We start from the raw sequence: 18,836 nt of genomic DNA, 5'->3' as shown, positions 1-18,836 counted from the left end.
CTATTTTCTCCATCTCTCAATTTCTTGGCTATCCTTTGCTGACTTCTAAACCTCTGAATCCTTAGGCTTAACTCTTCTTTTAATCTGTTACTATCCTTAATTTCTCTAGTTAGCCATGGTTATACTACTTTTCCAGTATAGTTTTTATTTCTCAAGGGGAATATATAATCATTGAGAATTATTAATTATTTATTTTAGAAGGAATAAATTTTTTTACTATACTGGCTTTTGTGATGAAACAAAAATGTGCTTGATTATAAATACTGACTTCCTATCTTTTGTTTGCTTTTTTTTCTTGCTCCTTGGTTTTAACGCAGGTTATCATACAATTCACATAATCCTTGGTGTGCGATGCCTTCCTTTACACACCCTGCTGCATTATATTGATCTTGGATTGTTGCATCTAACAGAACGATTTGTTACTGGGTTACTTGAAGGTAAAATAACTTAAATCCTATTTTTTTGAATAATCTAAATACAAAATGGTCGCTTGGAAGGCAACAGTCCTACGCAGGCATAATTATATTTTTAAAAGGGTAATTACTTTCTTTTTGGAAGTATGAAAAGATTACCAGCATTTTTGCAAATATTTTTATCACTTCACTTGTAATATTGTTAAATAACAGCTTTTTCATCTAAAATAATTTTCTGGCATTTGCTAGTTTATATTTCTCTTTATTCCCCTATACATTTTTAAAGCCATTTACCACTCATCTGTGCTGCTCTGTGACTTAAATAAGGCCAGGAATGAGTTCATAATGTTCTTAGTTACCAAATATTTGGAATGATAGAAGAGGGGGTATAAAAGTATTGATTAAGGAAGATATTGTTCTAAATAGAAAGGATGTGCTAGATGTTTCAAGGACTGAATCAATTTGGCTTGAGGTGAGGAACTGGGAAGGCTACTGACAAAAGATGGGGATGTTGGGCTAAGCACAACTTGCTCTTTCAAAGAGCTCACACATAAATGACAGGCTTAATCCTGCGCTCTAAGCTTTTATAATTCTACCATCTACTGAGGGTGTACCAATGTTCTAAGGTTTTTTCAAATGCTTTTATAAAGCCAGCTGATAGTTTCTTATAGATTTCTGAAGAGTGCTATCAGAAATATTTGTGCTCATTCTTGTCCAGCAAAAACCTTTGAACTATTCTGTAAGCTCCAATAGAAGTGAATTATTTTTTGCCTTATCTCAGTTGCGAAAATGTGACTCATTTTCAATACTTGTGGAGTGGTTTACATTGAAATACCCTTTGAAAATTTATACTGATTTTATAGGATTTGCAACATTCCTACATGACAGAATACAATATATGAGAATTATTGATTTGGAGAAAAACCTGCCTTGTATTTGGTAACATGCAAAAATGACTAACCTATAGCACCCCCTTGTTACAGAAGTAACAGCACTGTTTTGCCTGCAGGAACAGAGCGGAATGTAGGAAAATGTAGGTCTGGATTTTCACCGAGTTGGGATGACTCGGGAGCCACTTAAAAATGGTAGCCTGGACTCAATTCGAGGATTCCTGACCCCATTCTCATGTTTCTGATTTTCGGGGGTGCCTTTTAAGAGTGCAGGCAGGTTTGGGTCAAAAGCCTGTACCCTGCACTCCTGACCTGGTTGGCTCCATTGCAGGGATAGGCATGCCCTAGTGCTCTGCAATTTTCATGGAATCCAGGTTTTCAATGAACACCTTGGAGATGTCATGAAACATAGGGCAGAATTTTCTGCCTGTCGGGTGGGCAGGCCTGACCCAATCTCCGGTGGGCGGGGAGTCGATCCCCGCCAGAGAAGTGGGCCCCGCCGCCATTTTACGTGGGCGGGCCAATTAAGGCCCGCCCAGCGTGATGTCAGGTTGGAAGCGCTATGCGCTCCCTGTGCGGGCGGGGGTGGGGGTGGGGGGGAAGGGGGGGGATGCCCCAAAAGCGAGAGTGCGCTCTTTCGCACATGCGCACGATAAAGCTCACATCTCCCTGAGACTAAGTGCTGCCTCAGGGAAATCACTTCCATGTTCAAAAATATTAAAAATAGAAAAAAAAATTCCCTAACATGTCCCCCTTATGTGACAATGTCACATGAGATGGGACATGTTCATAATGTACATAATAACTTTATTAAAGTTTTTGAAACCCTGCATGAAACCTCATCCCACCGCTGGATGAGGTTTCATGTTTTATCTATTTGCCGCCGGGGCTCCTGGCCTGCCCGCCAACCTTAAGGTTGGACGGGCAGGTCCTTTAATTGTTTAAATGATCCTGTCAATGGCCTCAATTGGTCATTGACAGGTTGGCGGGCCCACAGCAAAATCAGCTGCGGGCCCGCCTTCCTGAAAATTTAAATGGGGCGGGATGACATCGGGGGCTCTGCCTGACGTCATCCTGCGTCATTTTATGCGTCGGCGAGCAGGCCCCGCCCCCTGCTCACCGACGGCAAAATTCTGCCCATAGTCTGCATGAGGGGACTTTTTAAAATGTAAATTCAAAAGGTCCTCCTTATGCCCCCCCATATGCCAAAGTACGAACCCCCCCCACCCCCATGCAACCCCTTTGGCTCCTCATGCTCCCCATGCCAAGCTATGGCACTTAAATAGCTATTCACCCACTATACACTGTATAGAACCAATGAACCCTATAGTGACAGTAGGATGTGTTTTAAAAAAAGCTCTAAAAAAGCCATTCATAAATTTCCACTTTTCAAAAAATACTATTTAATACAGCCCAATATAAGTGTCAATCATCCAGGCCCTTTAAAATTTCAATGGTTGAAACTGCAAGCACTTGAAACCCATTTATCTTGTGTAAATAAGCATTGTGAAATTGACAACATAGATTGGAGATCTGGAGCTGTCCATCAAGTAGTATTTTCTCTTGAGACCCAGATGGTCCAGCAGGCTAATGGATTTCTGGGCTCTCAGCTAAGCTTCATTATGGGGAGAATTTTACCCCCGTTGTGGGGGGGGTTGTGCAGGGGCGGGCGGGCACGGACCCGACCTGTGCCCCTGATTGGGGACGCACTACCATTTTACATGGGCGGGCCATTTAAGGCCCGCCCAGCATGACATGCGCCTGGAAGCGCTGAGCGCTCCCTGTGTGGGGGTGAGAGGGGTTCCCTGAGTCGGGGCCTGCGCTGTTTCATGCATGCGAAGGATGCAGAAATCTCTGTGCCTCAGGAAGATTAGTTTAAGTTTTAAAAATTTAAATTATGAAAAGAAAAAAATTTAAGACATGTCCCCCTCATGAGACAGTGTCACATGAGCTGGAACATGTCAATGAACATTAATGAAAAAATGTATTTAATTTATAAACCCTTCATGGAACCTCATCCCGCCCGTGGAAGAGGTTTCATGAAAAATGTGAAGGCCGCCTGGGCTCTTCGCCTGCCCGACAACCTTAAGGTTGGACGGGCAGCTCAGTTTATTAGTTTAATTGATATTTAACAGGCCTTTGACAGTTTGGCAGGTGCGCAGCCGAGTCAGCTCCGCACCCCCCTCGATCTGAAAATCTAAATGACGCGCGATGTCGTCGGGACGTCTGCCCAACGTCTCCCCGCATCATTTTACGTGTTGGCCCCTATTCGCCGACCTGAAAATCCTGGCCTGTGTGTTCTTGGCTGAGGGCCTAGACATCCATTAAAGTATTAAAACAACTGAGCCCCAGTGAAAACATTGCTTGATTGACAGGTGGGGAGATATGCCTTAGCATGGAGAACAATGCCATTGGGGTGCATTCCTGGGCATGAGGGGGCCATAGGGGTGGATGGGGGGTATACCTTGGCATGAGGGGCCATAGGGGTGGATGCGGGGAATACCTTGGCGTGTGGGCAGGAGGGGCCATAGGGGACGGGTGGGGGGCACACCTTGGAATGGACATGAGGGGCCATAGAGTGGGTGGGGGGCATGAGGTGGCATGGATGGGGCATGGGGAGTGTGTGTTGGGTTGGGGTTGTGAGAAGTGAGGGCTAGAGGCTCTTTTAAATGGCCCACCTCAGCACCTGGCAACCCCTGTGGCTGCGTCCGAACTTCTTCCCAGGACGGCTTGCCCACCCCCGCCTCTGCCCCCTAATGGAAATCCCATCCTTGCGGGCACTTTCGAGGCATGCAGGCCGAGCAGGGATTTTCTTGACTCCTGCTCCCTGCCTGAGGATGAAAATCCAGGCTGTATACGTTTGAAAGAGTTGCAAGTTAATAATCCAAGTAACGGTTATCATGGCATCTTAATGAGGAGGTGATGACAAAGTGGTATTTTCACTGGACTAGTATTCCAGAGACCCAGGGTAATTCTCTGGGGAACTGGTTTTGAATCCCGCCACGGCAGAATTCAATAAGAAAGCTGAAATTAATAGTCTGGTGATGACCACGAAACTATTGCCGATTGTCGTAAAAACCCATCTGGTTCACCAATGTCCTTTAGGGAAGGAAATCTGCTGTCCTTACCTGGTCTGGCCTACATGTGACTCCAGACCCATAGCAATGTGGTTAACTCTTAAATGCCCCTGAACAAGGGCAATTAGGGATGGGCAATAAATGCTGGCCTACCTAGCGATGCCCACATCCTGTGAACGAATAAAAAAAAAAATACTGAAAGCCAAGTTTAATTTAAGAACAGCATTTGACCGAAAGCATTGAAACATTGTTCATGGGCACTGAGTTTAGTCTTACTGTATTTGGGCACTTTAACTTTTTAATCAAAATGCAAACTTCATTTGACCCTTGTCTTTCACACACTGTTCCACCCTTTATTGTTGCATTATAGAAAAATTGGCTGCTAGCATTTTTCATTTTGTGCCAAAGGAACTGGGTGGTTGTGAACTGAACTATGCATTGAGAGAAATGTGCGGTTTGTTTGTAACCTCACAATCAAAGCACAAGATCCTTGTAAACAGCCAAAACTGATACTTTGTTGAATGACAAATCTAATATAACCCTGGATCTCTGTTTCTTTGGGCCAAGAGTCAAAATGACGCACTGTTTAGATGGAGACAACTATATAATCCCAGGGTGCCTAGATCAGATCACAAGGTTGGGTATTCTCGTACCCACTTACTCAGCAGGTCTGACAGCATCTGCGGGGAGGAACACAGTTAACGTTTCGAGTCCATGTGGCTCTTCATCAGAACTAAGGAAATATAGAAATGAGGTGAAATATAAGCTGGTTGAGGTGGGTGGGACAGGTAGAGCTGGATAGAGGGCAGGTGGAGGCAAAGAAGAGATTGCCAAAGATGTCATAGACAAAAGGACAAAGGGGTGTTGACGGTGGTGATATTAGCTGAGGAATGTGCTAATGGTGACATTAAGGTAGAAAGCAGGACGAGCAAGTGACAGAAGGCCCTAGTCGGGGTGGGGTGGGGGGAAGGGATCGAAATAGGCTCGAAATCGAAATAATGGAATACTGTCAACTGGAGAAGCTCAACACCATACTGGGCAAAGCAGTTCTCTTAATCGGCACCTCATCCATCAGATTGACCAGATGGGTACAGTAGCATAGTGGTTATGCTACTGTTCTGGTAATCTAGGGGCCTGACTAATGAATCAGGGACATAAATTCAATCCCACCATGCCAACTTGGAAGTTTAAATTGAATTAAATAAATCTGGAATAAAAAGCTAGTATCAGTAATAGTAACCATGAAACTACTGAATTGTTGTAAAAACCCACCTGGTTCACCAATATCATGGAAATCTGCCACCCATATCTGTACTGTCCTACATATGACTCTAGATGCAAAGCAGTGTGGTTGACTCTTAGCTGCCCTCTGAAATGGCGCAGTTACTCAGTTGTGTTCAGAAGATGACTCACTACAACCTTCATGAGGACAGTTAGGAATGGACAATAAATGCTGGCTTTGCCAACAATGCTCATATTTCATGCATGAATAAAAACCACCAGTGCATTGTGTTTTATCTACAGTATGCACTGCAGCTCACCAATGTTTCTATGATGGCACCACCTAAACCTGCAAGCAACCTCCACGGGAGGGCAACAGGTGCATGGAAGCGCCATCACTTCCAAGTACCCTATCAATGTCGCATGTCATTCTGATGTAGCTATATATTGACACTCCTTCCTTGTCGCTGGGTCAAAATCAAAGGACTCCCCACCTAACAGAATTGCAGCAGCAGCTTTGTCATGAAGAGATATTAATGTGTATAATGTTATTGGCAATTATTTTTTTAAAATAGAATTCTAGTGGGGGCCCGTGTATAGGTGTGTCTTAATTGGATTAAAGCCAGCTAGTCTGGGTGCTTGAAACAACTGTCATAATCCAGTTTTGCAGTCTGTAATTTTGAAATGCAGACTTTGAATTCGCACTTCAAAACTGCGGGTAAAATCTTGCACCTAGCTAGAAGAAGCTAAGCGATGGCCAGAATTTTCAGGTCGGTGAGTGGGGGCGGGGCCCGCTCGCCGATGTGTAAAATGACACATGGCAACGTCGGGCGGGCATCCTGATGTCACCGCACACCATTCAGATCTTGAGTTCGGCGGGCGTGCACCGGAGTCGGCTACACGCCCGCCAAACTGTCAAAGGCCTATTAAGGCCGTTTAAACACCAATTAAGCTAATTAACCTTAAGGTTGGTGGGCAGGGGAAGAGCCAGGGCGGCCTTCGCATTTATCACGAAACCTCATCCAAAGTTTTCAAAATTTAATACAACTTTTTAAGAAAAATCATTGACATGTCCCAGCTCATGTGACATGTCTTAAAAATATTTTTCTTTCTTTAACTAAATTTTCAAATATCAAACTAATCTCCCTGAGGCAGCTCTGTGCCTCAGGAAGATTTCTGCGCTCTTTCGCATGCATGCACGTGAAAGAGAGCAGGCCCCGACTCAGCCTACTCTCCCCCAGCTCCCCCCCCTCCCACCCCACCCACACAGGGAGCACACAGCGCTTCCGGATGCGTGTCATGCTAGGCAGGCTTTAATAGGGCCACCCACATAAAATGGCGGTGCGCAGCCAATCGTGGACGGTGATTGGCTACGCGCTCGCCTGCGCCCACTTCTGTCCAACCCCGCCTCCGATAGGGAGAAAATTCTCCCCAATGTGTTTATTTTTTCAGCTTATTAATAAAATTGATGCTATGAAAGGGGTTTTATTGTTAGAAGAGCTGAAGCTCAAAAGATCTAGTGATATAATGGAAAATTTACATTCAAAGGGAAAGCTAGGTATATAAAGAAAGGAGCTTGAGCATGTGAGGTAGAGGTGTTTAAGACCTAACCAGCCTGTACGCCTCCAACCAACTTGCAAAGGAACCTCATTTGGAATTCGTAAGGTCAAATGTGCTTTGCCTGGTGTCTATTTAAAGCGTATGGGTTACTGTTGCCTTAGTGGAGATTTGTAGTGATTAATTTGAGGATTTGTTAAAAAGTTATTATAGTAGTAATTTGTAGTCATGTATGTGTTTAATTTGTTGTTAAATTAATAAATGTTTAATTTAGTTTTATTTAAAAACCACAAAACTCGGTGGTAATATTCCTATTGAATTCAAAGTCTGCATCTCAAAATTACAAATTGCAAAACTGGATTATAACAGTTGTTTCGAGTTTCCCTCTAGGATTTGAACGCAGCCTTTACCATTGGCTCTTAATAACTTATAAAGTTTACAAACCTGGTGTCATATTCTGTTCACCTAAATTAAACAGTTAGGTAGAATTGGGGCAATCTGTTGGTTTGGTCAAACTTTTCACATTTGTCATGGCTCGGGGAACAGTGGGGCTTGATATTACAGGCACTATCCCAGTGAGTTGTGACAGAACTAACTCATAATCATCAGCTATCTCGCTGCTTGTCTTACCTTTTTAACCCTCTGTTCCTCTACATGAGTTCTCACTATCGAAGGAATTGAATCTTTAAATTCTTCTAAAAGAATTACTTCTCCAAGAGCCGCTTATGTTGTCTCTACCTTTAATGCCCGTATCCACTGGTCAAAATTACTTTGTTTTACTCTCTCAAACTCCATATAAGTTTGCCCGGGCTGTTTCCTTATATTCCTAAATTTCTGCCTGGATGCCTCAGAAGCTAACTCATATGCACTTAAAATAGCCTTTTTTACCGTGTCATAATCCACCGATACTTCTTCTGACAGTGAAGCGTAAACCTCATGAGCTCTACCCACTAACTTAGACTATAAAATCAATGTCCAGTTTTATTGTGGCCATTTCATCTGTTTAGCTATTGAGGGACCCAGCATTGGGCAGTTGGGAGTGGGGGGGAGCTGCTGAGAGCCATCCCCCTGTCCTTGCTGCCGACCTCTGTCCCCAACCCTCCCCTGTGACCACCACCCTAAAATCCCCTTCCCGCCATCGTTCACCTCTGATCTCGAATGGGGTGTCATGCCAGCAGCAGCCATTGGCTGTGTTTTTTTTTATTCATTCATAGGATGTGGGCTTCGCTGGCTGAGCCAGCATTTATTGCCCATCCTTAGTTGCCCTTGAGAAGGTGGCGCTGAGCTGCCTTCTTGACCCGCTGCAGTCCATGTGGTGTTAGGGAGGGTGTTCCAGGATTTTCACTCAACAACAGCGAAGGAATGGCGATATATTTCCAAGTCAGGATGGTGAGTGACTTGGAGGGAAATTTAAAGTGGTGGTGTTCCCATCTGCCTGCTGCCCTTGTCTTTCCAGATGCTAGAGGTTGTGGGTTTGGAAGATGCTGTTGAAGGAGCCTTGGTGAATTCCTGCAGTGCATCTTGTAGATGGTACACACTGCTGCTACTGTGTGTCGGTGGTGGGGAGAGTAAATGTTTGTGGATGTGGTGCCAATCAAGCGGGTTTCGTTGTCCTGGATGGTGTCAAGCTTCTTGAGTGTTGTGGGAGTTGCACTCATACGGTAAGTGGGGAGTATTCCATCACACTCCTGACTTGTGCCTTGTAGATGGTGAATAGGCTTTGGGGAGTCAGGAGGTGAGTTACTTGCGGCAGGATTCCTAACCTCTTACTTGCTCTTGTAGCCACAGTATTAATATGGCTAGCCCAGTTCAGTTTCTGTGCGCTGCCGTTCAATAGAGCTGCTGCCTCTGATTGGCCAGCAGCTCTTGGCACATGGGATTTCTGCCTCAGGGGTCCTTGATCCTGTCAGAAGGCCTCACTGGCCTGTCAAGTGCCTGTTTGGAATATGATGTGGTGGGCCTTCCCGAAAAGAGGCGATGTGACCCCAGTTGCCTCAGAAGATTTGGACCAGGGAACCTGATATAGGTGGATAGTTGGGGAATGAGTCCATGCTGGACTGAGAGAGTTCTACTTAATTGAAATGAAGCCCCTCAATTTGGTCCCTCTTACTCTGTCCAACAGGAATTGGTAGATGTGGTCTCCCTATGCCCTTCTCAGTCACCTCTTACTCTTGTAAATTCCAGTGGATACAAGCCTAACCTGTCCAGCCTTTCCTCAGAAGACAAATCCATCCATTCCTGGTATTAGTCTAGTAAACCTTCTCTGAACTGCCTCTAACACATTTATATCTTTCTTTAAATAAGGAGACCAGTACTGTACACAATACTCCAGATGTGGTCTCACCAATGCCCTGTACGACTGAAGCATAACCTCCCTACTTTTGTAATCAATTCCCCTCACAATAAATGATAACATTCTATTAGCTTTCCTAATTACCTGCTGTACCTGCATATTAACCTTTTGTGATTCATGCACTAGGACACCCAGATCCCTTTGAATCTCAGAGCTCTGCAATCTTTCACCATTTAGATAATAAGCTTCTTTTATTCTTCCTGCCAAAATGAACAATTTCACATTTGCCCACATGATACTCCATTTGCCAGATCTTTACCTACTCACTTAACCTATCTATGTCACTTTGTAGCCTCCTTACGCCCTCTTCACAACTTACTTTCCTACCTATCTTGTGTCATCAGCAAATTTAGCAGCCATTCCTTCAGTCCCTTCATCCAAGTCATTTATATAAATTGTAAAAAGTTGAAGCCTAGCACTGATCCCTGTGGTACACCACTCATCACATCCTGCCAACCAGAAAAAGACCCATTTATGCCAACTCTCTGCTTCCTGTTAGCTAGGCAATCTTTATCCATGCCAATACATTACCCCCTACACCATGAGCTTTTATTTTCTGCAATAACCTTTGATGTGACACTTTGTCAAATGCTTTCTGGAAATCTAAGTACAGCATGTCTACAGGTTCCCCTTTATCCACAGCACATGTGACTCCTTCATAGAACTCCAATTAATCGGTTAAACATGATTTCCCTTTTACAAAACCACGTTGACTTTGCCTGATTGCCTTGAATTTATCCAAGTGCCCTGCTATAATATCTTTAACAATAGCTTCTAACATTTTCCCTATGACAGATGTTAGGCTAACTGGCCTGTAGTTTCCTGCTTTCTGTCTCCATCCCTTTTTGAACAAAGGAGTTATATTTATGTTTTCCAATCTAATGGAACCTTCACCTAATCTAGGAAATTTTGGAAAATTAAAACTAGTGCATCAATTATCTCACTAGCCACTTCTTTCATGACCTTAGGGTGAAGTCCAACCGGACCTGGGGATTTGTCAGCCCGCAGCCCCAACAATTTGTTCGATATCACTTCCCTTCCATTTCCTGATTTACAGCTATTCCTGGGATGTTACTTGTACCCTCTACAGTGAAGATCAAAGAAAAATACCTGTTTAATTCATCCGCCATCTCCCTACTTGCCATTATCAATTCCCCAAACGCACTTTCTATAGGATCAAAGCTTACTTTGTTTATTCTTTTCTTATTTAAATATCTATAAAAACTCTTACTACTCGTCTTTATATTACTAGCTAGCTTTCTCTTATACTCTAATTTTTCCCTCCTTATCAATCTTTTTGTTATTCTTTGCTGTTCTTTTATATTCTTTCCAATCTTCTGACCTGCCACCCGTCTTTGCGTAATTATATGCTTATGCTTTTTGTTTAAGTTTGATACTGTCTTTAACTTTTTAGTTGACCATGGATGGTGGGCCCTCCCCTTGGAATTTTTCTTCCTCATCGGAATGTATATATTCCATCTATTCTGCAACATCTCTTCAAATATCTGCCACTGAACTTCTATTGATATATTCCTTAACCTCATTTGCCAGTTCACTTTAGCTAGCTCTGCTTTCATGCCCTCATAATTACCCTTATTTAAGTTTAAAATACTAATCTTGGACACACTCGTTCCTCCCTCAAAATGAATGTAAAATTCAATCATCGTATGATCGCTGCTATCTAGGGGTGCCTTCAGTAGGAGGTTATCAATTAATCCTATCTTGTTGCTCAATACCAGGTCTAGTATAACCTGCTCTCTGGTTGGCTCCAGAATGTGCTGTTCTAAGAAACTATGCCAAAAACATTCAATGAACTCCTCATCTACACTACATTTGCCCATCTGATATTTCTAGTCTATATGTAGATTAAAATCCCCAATGATTATTGCCGTACCTTTCTGGCATGCTCCCATTATCTCTTCTTTTATACTCTGTCCTACTGTGTAGTTACAAATAGGGGGCCTGTACACCGCTCCCAAAAGTGACTTCTTGCCTTTATCATTCCTCATCTCAACCCAAACCCTTTCTACATCCTGATTTCCTGAACTTATGTCATCCCTCTCTTATGTGTTAATACCATTATTAATTAGCAGAGCCATGCCTCAACCTTTTCCTGACTTCCTATCCTTTCTAAATGTCACATAGTCTTCAATATTCAGGTCCCAATCTATGTCATCTTGTAGCCATGTCTCTGTAGTGGCTATCAGATCATATTTATTTATTTCTATTTGCATCATCAGTTCATCTGTTTTGTTTCGAATGCTGTGTGCGTTTAGCTACAGATCCTTTAGTTTTGTCCTTTTTATTACTTTTGTAGCATCTAGCCTTATCTGCTGATTCACTGTTAGATTTGTACTCTCTGTCCCTTCCTGTCACAGTCTGTTTATCATTCCCCATATCAATACTTGTCTCTCTTGCCTTGTCTCTACTCATTGGTTCACCACATCTTCCCAAATTTGATCCCTTTCCCCCACTATTCTGTTTAAAACCCTCTCTACTTCCCTAATTAGACGGCTTGTGAGGACACCAGCCCCAGCACGGTTCAGGTGTAGACCGTGCCAATGGTACAGATCCTACTTTCCCTAATAATGGTGCCAGTGCCCCACAAACCAGAATCCACTTCTCCCACACCAGTCTTTGAGCCACACCTTAATTTCTGTAATCTTATTTGTGCTATGCCAATTTGCACATGGCTCTGGTAATAATCCAGAAATGAGTACCTTTTGAGGTTCTGCTTAATTTGGTGCATAGCTCATCATACTGACTATGCAGAGCCTCTTTCTTCATCCTGCCAATGTTGGTACCTACATGCATCCTTCTCTTCCCACTGCAAGTTCCTCTCCTGTCCTGAACTCTGGCACCGAGCAGGCAACAAAGCTGCCTGGACTCTCACTCTTTGCTGCAGAGAACAATGCCAATCCCCCTTACTATACTGCACCCTACTCCCTCTACATTACTTTGTGCTCCCCACACTTGGATGGCTTCTTGTACCACGGCGCCATAGTCAGTTAGCTCATCCACCCTGCAGCCCCCATTCTCATCCAAACAAGCTGAGAGAACCTCAAACCTGTTGGACAATTGCAGAGGCTCACACTCCTGCAATCCTGCCCTCTGGGTCTTATTACCTGCTTCACTCGCAGTCACACCCTCTTGTCCCAGACCACTGACCAAATCAGGAGACCCTATCCTAAGTGGTGTGACTGCCTCCTGGTATGAAACATCCAGGTAACTTTCCTTCTCTCTGATGTGTCACAGGGTTGCAACTCAGCCCCCAGCTCAATGTCTCTGAGCCGACGTTCCTCAAGCCGTAAACACTTATTGCAGACCATAAGATGTAGGGGCAGAAGTAGGCCATTCGGCCCATTGAGTCTGCTCTGCCATTCAATCAGAAGGAAAATACGATGAGAAGGAAAAGAGAGGCTTTTAGCAGGTACAAGGGGAGCAAATAAGTGGAGGCATTAATGGAGTACAGAAAGTGCAGTGTGGAGCTTAAGAAAGCAATTAGGAGAGCAAAGAGGGGATATGAGAAAGCTCTGGCTGGTAAAAGTAGAGAAAATCCCAAGATATTCGATAAGTATATCAATAGGAAGAGGATAACCAGGGAAAGAGTAGGGCCCATTAGGGACCAAGGGGGCAATCAATGGGTGGAGCCAGAGGACATCGGTAGAGTGTTGAACGAATACTTCACATCCATCTTCACCCAAGAGAATGAGGATGAAGGTATGGAACTTGGGGAGAGACACTGTGAGGTTCTTGAGCAAATTGATATAGGGAGTGACAAGGTATTGGAGGTGTTGGCAGGCTTAAAAGTGGAAAAATCTCCAGGTCCGGATGATTTGTGTCCCAGACTGCTGAGGGAGGCAAGGGATGAGATCACAGGGGCTCTGACCCAAATTTTTAATTCCCCTCTGGCCACGGGGGAGGTGTCAGAGGACTGGAGAACAGCTGATGTGGTTCTGCTATTTAAGAAGGGTTGTAGAGATAAGCCAGGGAACTACAGACCAGTGAGTCTCACGTCAGTGGTAGGGAAATTATTGTAGAAAGCTCTGAAGGAGAGTATCTATCTCCACTTGGAGAGGCAAGGTTTGATCAGGGATAGTCAGCATGGCTTTGTCAGAGGGAGGTCATGCCTAACAAATTTGATTGAAGTTTTTGAGGAGGTGACCAGGTGTGTAGATGAGGGTAGCGCAGTTGATGTAGTTTATATGGATTTTAGCCAAGCCTTTGACAAGGTCCCACATGGGAGACTTATAAAGAAGGCAAATGCACATGGGATACAGGGTAATTTGATAAGGTGGATTCAAAATTGGCTTAGTTGTAGGAGGCAGAGGGTGATGACACAAGGCTGCTTTAGTGACTGGAAGCCAGTATCCAGTGGCGTACCACAGGGATCTGTGCTGGGTCCCCAATTATTCGTCATTTATACAAATGAATAGGTGACTATGTGAGGGGTAGGATTAGTAAGTTTGCGGATGACACAAAGATTGGCTGGGTGGTTAACAGTGAGGTTGAGTGTCTTGGGCTACAGGAAGATATGGACGGGATGGTCAAATGGGCAGATAAGTGGCAGATGGAATTTAACCCTGATAAGTGTGAGGTGATACACTTTGGAAGGAGTAATTTGACAAGGAAGTATTCAATGAATGGCATGGCACTAGGAAGTTCTAAGGCACATAGGGACCTTGGCATGTGTGTGCATAGATCTCTGAAGGCAGAGAGGCATGTTGGTGGGGTGGTGAAAAAGGCACATGGGACACTTGCCTTTATCAATAGAGGCATAGATTACAAAAGTAGGGAGGTCATGTTGGAGCTGTATAGAAGCTTGGTGAGGCCACAACTGGAATACTGTGTGCAGTTCTGGTCGCCACATTATAGGAAGGATATGATTGCACTGGAGGGGGTGCAGAGGAGATTCACCAGGATGTTGCCTGGAATGAAACATTTAAGTTATGAAGAGAGGTTGGATAGACTTGGGTTGTTTTCATTGGAGCAGAGAAGACTGAGGGGCGACCTGATCGAGGTGTACAAGATAATGAGGGGCGTGGATAGGGAGCAGCTGTTCCCCTTAGTTGAAAGGTCAGTCACGAGGGGACACAAGTTCATTGTGAGGGGCAGCAGGTTTAGGGGGGATGTAAGGAAAAACATTTTTACCTAGAGGGTGGTGACGGTCTGGAATGCGCTGCCTGGGAGGGTAGTGGAGGCGGGTTGCCTCACACCCTTTAAAAAGTACCTGGATGAGCACTTGGCACGTCATAACATTCAAGGCTATGGGCCAAGTGCTGGTAAATGGGATTAGGTAGGTAGGTCAGGTATTTCTCACGTGTTGGTGCAGACTCGATGGGTCAAAGGGCCTCTTCTGCACTGTGTGATTCTGTGATTCAATGAGATCATGGCTGATCTGATAATCCTCAACTCCACTTTCCTGCTTTTTCCCTATAACCCTTGACTCCCTTACTGATTAGAAATCTATCTATTTCAGCCTTGAATATACTTAACGACCCAGCCTCTATAGCCCTCTGTGGTAAAGAGTTCCAGATTGACTACCCCCTGAGAGAAGAAATTCCTCCTCATCTCTGTTTTAAATGGGTGCCCCCTTACTCTGAGATTATGCCCTCTGGTCCTAGACTCTCCCACAAGGGGAAACAACCTCTCAGCATCTACTCTGTCAAGCCCCCTTAGAATGTTATATGTTTCAATAAGGTCGCCTCTCATTCTTCTAAACTCAATGAGTTCAGGCCCAACCTACTCGACCTCTCCTCATAAGAAAAACCTTCCATCCCTGGGATCAACCTAGTGAACCTTGGCTGGACTGCCTCCAACGCCAGTATATCTTTCCTTAGCAAGGGGACTAAAACTGTTCACAGTATTCTAGGTGTGGTCTAACTAGTGTCTTGTATAGTTTTAGCAAGACTTCCCTATTTTTATACCCCATTCCCTTTGAAATAAAGGCCAACATTCCTTTTGCCTTTCCTATTACCTGACAAACTTGTATGCTAGCTTTTTGGGATTCATGCAGAAGGATCCCCAAATCCCTCTGTGCTGCAGCTTTCTTCAATCTTTCTCCATTTAAATAATATTCAGCTCCTCTATTCTTCCTGCCAAAGTACATAACCTCACTTTCCCACATTATATTCCATCTGTCACATTTTGGCCCACTCATGTAACTTGTCTATATCCCTCTATAGACTGTTTGTGTCAACCTCACTACTTGCCTTCCCACCTATTTTTGTGTCATCCACAAACTTGGTGATAGTACATTCACTTCCCTCATCCAAGTCATTAATATATATTGTAAGTAATTGTGGCCCCAGCAGTGATCCCTGTGGCACTCCACAGGTTACCATCCTGAAAATGCTCCCCGTACCCCAACTCTCTCATCTATTAGTTAGCCAGTCCTCTATCCATGCTAACATACTACCCCCAACACCATGGGCTCTTATCTTATTAAGTAGCCTTACATATGATACCTTATCGAATGCCTTTTGGAAATCCAAATATATTACATCTACTGGTTCCCCTTTATCTATCCTGCTTGTTACCGCCTCAAAGAATTCTGATAAATTTGTCAGGCATGTTTTCCCCTTCATAAAGCTACGCTGACTCTGCCTGATTAGATTATGTATTTCTAAATGCTCTGCTATTACATCCTTTATAATAGACACCAACATTTTCCCAATGACAGATATTAAGCTAACTGGCCTATAGTTATCTGTTTTTTGTCTCCCTTCCTTGTCAATAAAGGTGCTACATTGGCAGTTTTCCAATCCTCTAGGACTTTTCCAGAATCTAAGGACTCTTAGAAGATTACTACCAGTGCATTCACTATCTCTGCAGCTATTTCCTTTAATATCCTGGGATGCAACCCATCAGGTCCGGGTGACTTATCGGCTTTTAGCCCCATTAGTTTCCCTAGTACTTTTTCAGATGTGTCGGCCCTGGATCACATTGTTATCCAGGAGCTTCCACATGCTGCAGCTGTGACACATCACCTGTCCTGCCATTCTTAATGTGTTTTAAATAATTACTTAATTACATTAATCACTTATTTATGTTGCTTTCTTTTATATTTTATTAACTTTACCTCCAAATTGTATACTATTTTGAACCTTATGGGAACCCATTGCAAGCTGGGAGCAAGTATGGACCGCTTGCTACAAGGACTGTAATTTTGGGGGGAGTGTGATGTTTGATAAGTAAAAAAGGGGAACCCTCTGCAGTTTAAAGTATAAGTTGCCTAAAAAAAAGAAAATCATGTTTAGTCAATAGTGCTTTTAGTCATTTGTTAACTTAACATTTTATAACTTTTACTGTTTTGACGTGTCATTCTTTCAGCTGTTAACTGAAAGTTCAAAGTTCTCTTTGTATTGGTCTCTATGGAGATCGTAACAATTAATTTTGATTGGTCCAGCTGTGGAGTCCTGTTTATCAGACGCTCAGTACTGCTTTGTCATGAGGTGGTGTTGGATTGCTTAGCTAATATTTATCAGGCAGTTTCTGTATCTTTGAAACCGAATTTGGTTGCCAGGTGTTGAGTGTTATCTGTCTTTTTTATTATCAGTTTTTGACTAATTGTGGAAGTTACGTTTTGGTTATTCCTTTTGTCCCAGTTTGCTTTCAAAACAAAATTGGTATGTATTTTGTATTTTTTAGTATTTAAGTTGCCACCTAAAATTCCTATATCTGAGGTGCAACACTTCACACTTTGTTACTTCACCTGCCATTGTTCTGTTTTCTTGTGCAAATTCTTGCTTCACAGTTCACTCTATCATCTATCAATTTTAGGACCATTAGTAATATAAGGAAGTGAATTCCTAAAGAAATACAGTTCTTGAAATGAGCACCTGTATTTTATTTTTGTATTTTTCTTGGAAAATGAAAGTCGCTGCTTTTCTTAAAAAAAAATGAATTGCACATGTCATTAGCACTAGTTTTGATTGTGTACATTTTCTCCCTTACTTTCCAGAACTTGGTAATTCCGAGACAAATGAAAGTTTCGAGTTTAGCATTGTGACAAGAGTTCCAGAGGTAGCTGATCAATTCACTTTCCTTTTTCTAACTTCTTTCAGTCGTCATTATTTTCATAGCAATGAAATGAAAAAAGGTTATTCAGCCAATGAGACCCATTTCTATTACTGCCCATATATGATCTATTCTATCATGATTCTAACCCATCTGCTCAATCTATGAGGTGGCGTTCTACATTAACTCTACCTGATCTTCCATATTAACATAACTATACGCATCAGCTCAGATTATGTAATCATGTTCTAGCTTGGATCTTAAATGCTCAGACCTCTGACCTCGCTCAGTTGGTAGCATTTTTGTGTCTAAGTTGGTACAACTGGAGAATAAGTGCCTTATAGAACAAAAAAAGAACGTGCTAAGGGGCAACTTCTGTATAGTTTACTTGTTTGGTTAACACTTGAGTTAAAAGCTCAATAAAAGGGGAGGCGAAAGCATTGTGGTATTGTCACTGGACTAATAATCCAGAGATCCAGGATAATGCTCCGGGGACCCGGGTCTGAATCCCACCATGGCAGATGGTGGAATTTGAATTCAATAAAAAATTCTGGAATTATAAGTCCAATGATCACTATGAAAGCATTGTCAATTGTTGTAAAAAAAAATCTGGTTCACTAATGTCCTTTAGGGAAGGAAATCTGCCGTCCTTACCTGGTCTGGCCTACATGTGACTCCAGACCCACAGCAATGTGGTTGACTCTTAAATGCCCTGAACAAGGGCAATTAGGGATGGACAGTAGCCGGCAATGCCCACATTCCCATGAATGAATTTAACAAATGGATATCTGAACCAATTTTTGTAAAAGTGTAAGTTTATCACTTGCAAAATTTTTGTTGTAAGTGAAATTTTGGAAAAGCGCTGCAAAAGCTATCGGATTTTGGTGGTGTGTTCTGTATTATAGACCATTGGACAGAAGATCTGTCACCTCTGGGATCATCCAATTAGTTCATCCTGCATTGCTAGGAACTACGTGGAAACCCTCCTGAAAAACCGTTGCACTCAACAGGTGAGCAGTAAAGTTTGTTAATGCATACGTAAGAGTCTACTGCTTGTCCTCTTGTTCAGTGTGTGATGCCCTCCCAACATGCATACACATCACCATGTTTGGACTCGATATCAAGCTATTGTGGGCAACGTTTGTTCTCCAGATATGGACTATGCATATGCACGCTACTGCACAGACATGCGCACAGACACTTTGCGCGTGCGCACACTTCACACATACTTCACAAACATGCACGCACGCACTTTGCACACACACACGCACTTCTCACACGCACTTCTCACACGCACTTCTCACAC

At 43.2% G+C, this 18,836-nt stretch overlaps 1 protein-coding gene across 1 annotated transcript in view; it reads left to right on the top strand.

The window, feature by feature from the left end:
- Positions 1–18,836, top strand: part of gsap (gamma-secretase activating protein) — a 126,321-nt gene that overhangs the window by 92,087 nt on the left and 15,398 nt on the right. Inside the window, exons 27-29 of the mRNA XM_078553273.1 lie at positions 318–437; positions 17,475–17,536; positions 18,436–18,540. Of these exons, the coding sequence (XP_078409399.1) occupies positions 318–437; positions 17,475–17,536; positions 18,436–18,540 (287 nt within the window). The remainder of the gene's footprint in view (positions 1–317; positions 438–17,474; positions 17,537–18,435; positions 18,541–18,836) is intronic.

This window comes from Cetorhinus maximus, chromosome 12 (assembly GCF_964194155.1).
Source record: "Cetorhinus maximus chromosome 12, sCetMax3.hap1.1, whole genome shotgun sequence".
In the NCBI taxonomy this organism is placed as follows: domain Eukaryota; kingdom Metazoa; phylum Chordata; class Chondrichthyes; order Lamniformes; family Cetorhinidae; genus Cetorhinus; species Cetorhinus maximus.
The sequence above is the reverse complement of the archived record's forward strand: the minus strand, read 5'-3'. Positions and strand labels throughout refer to the sequence as shown.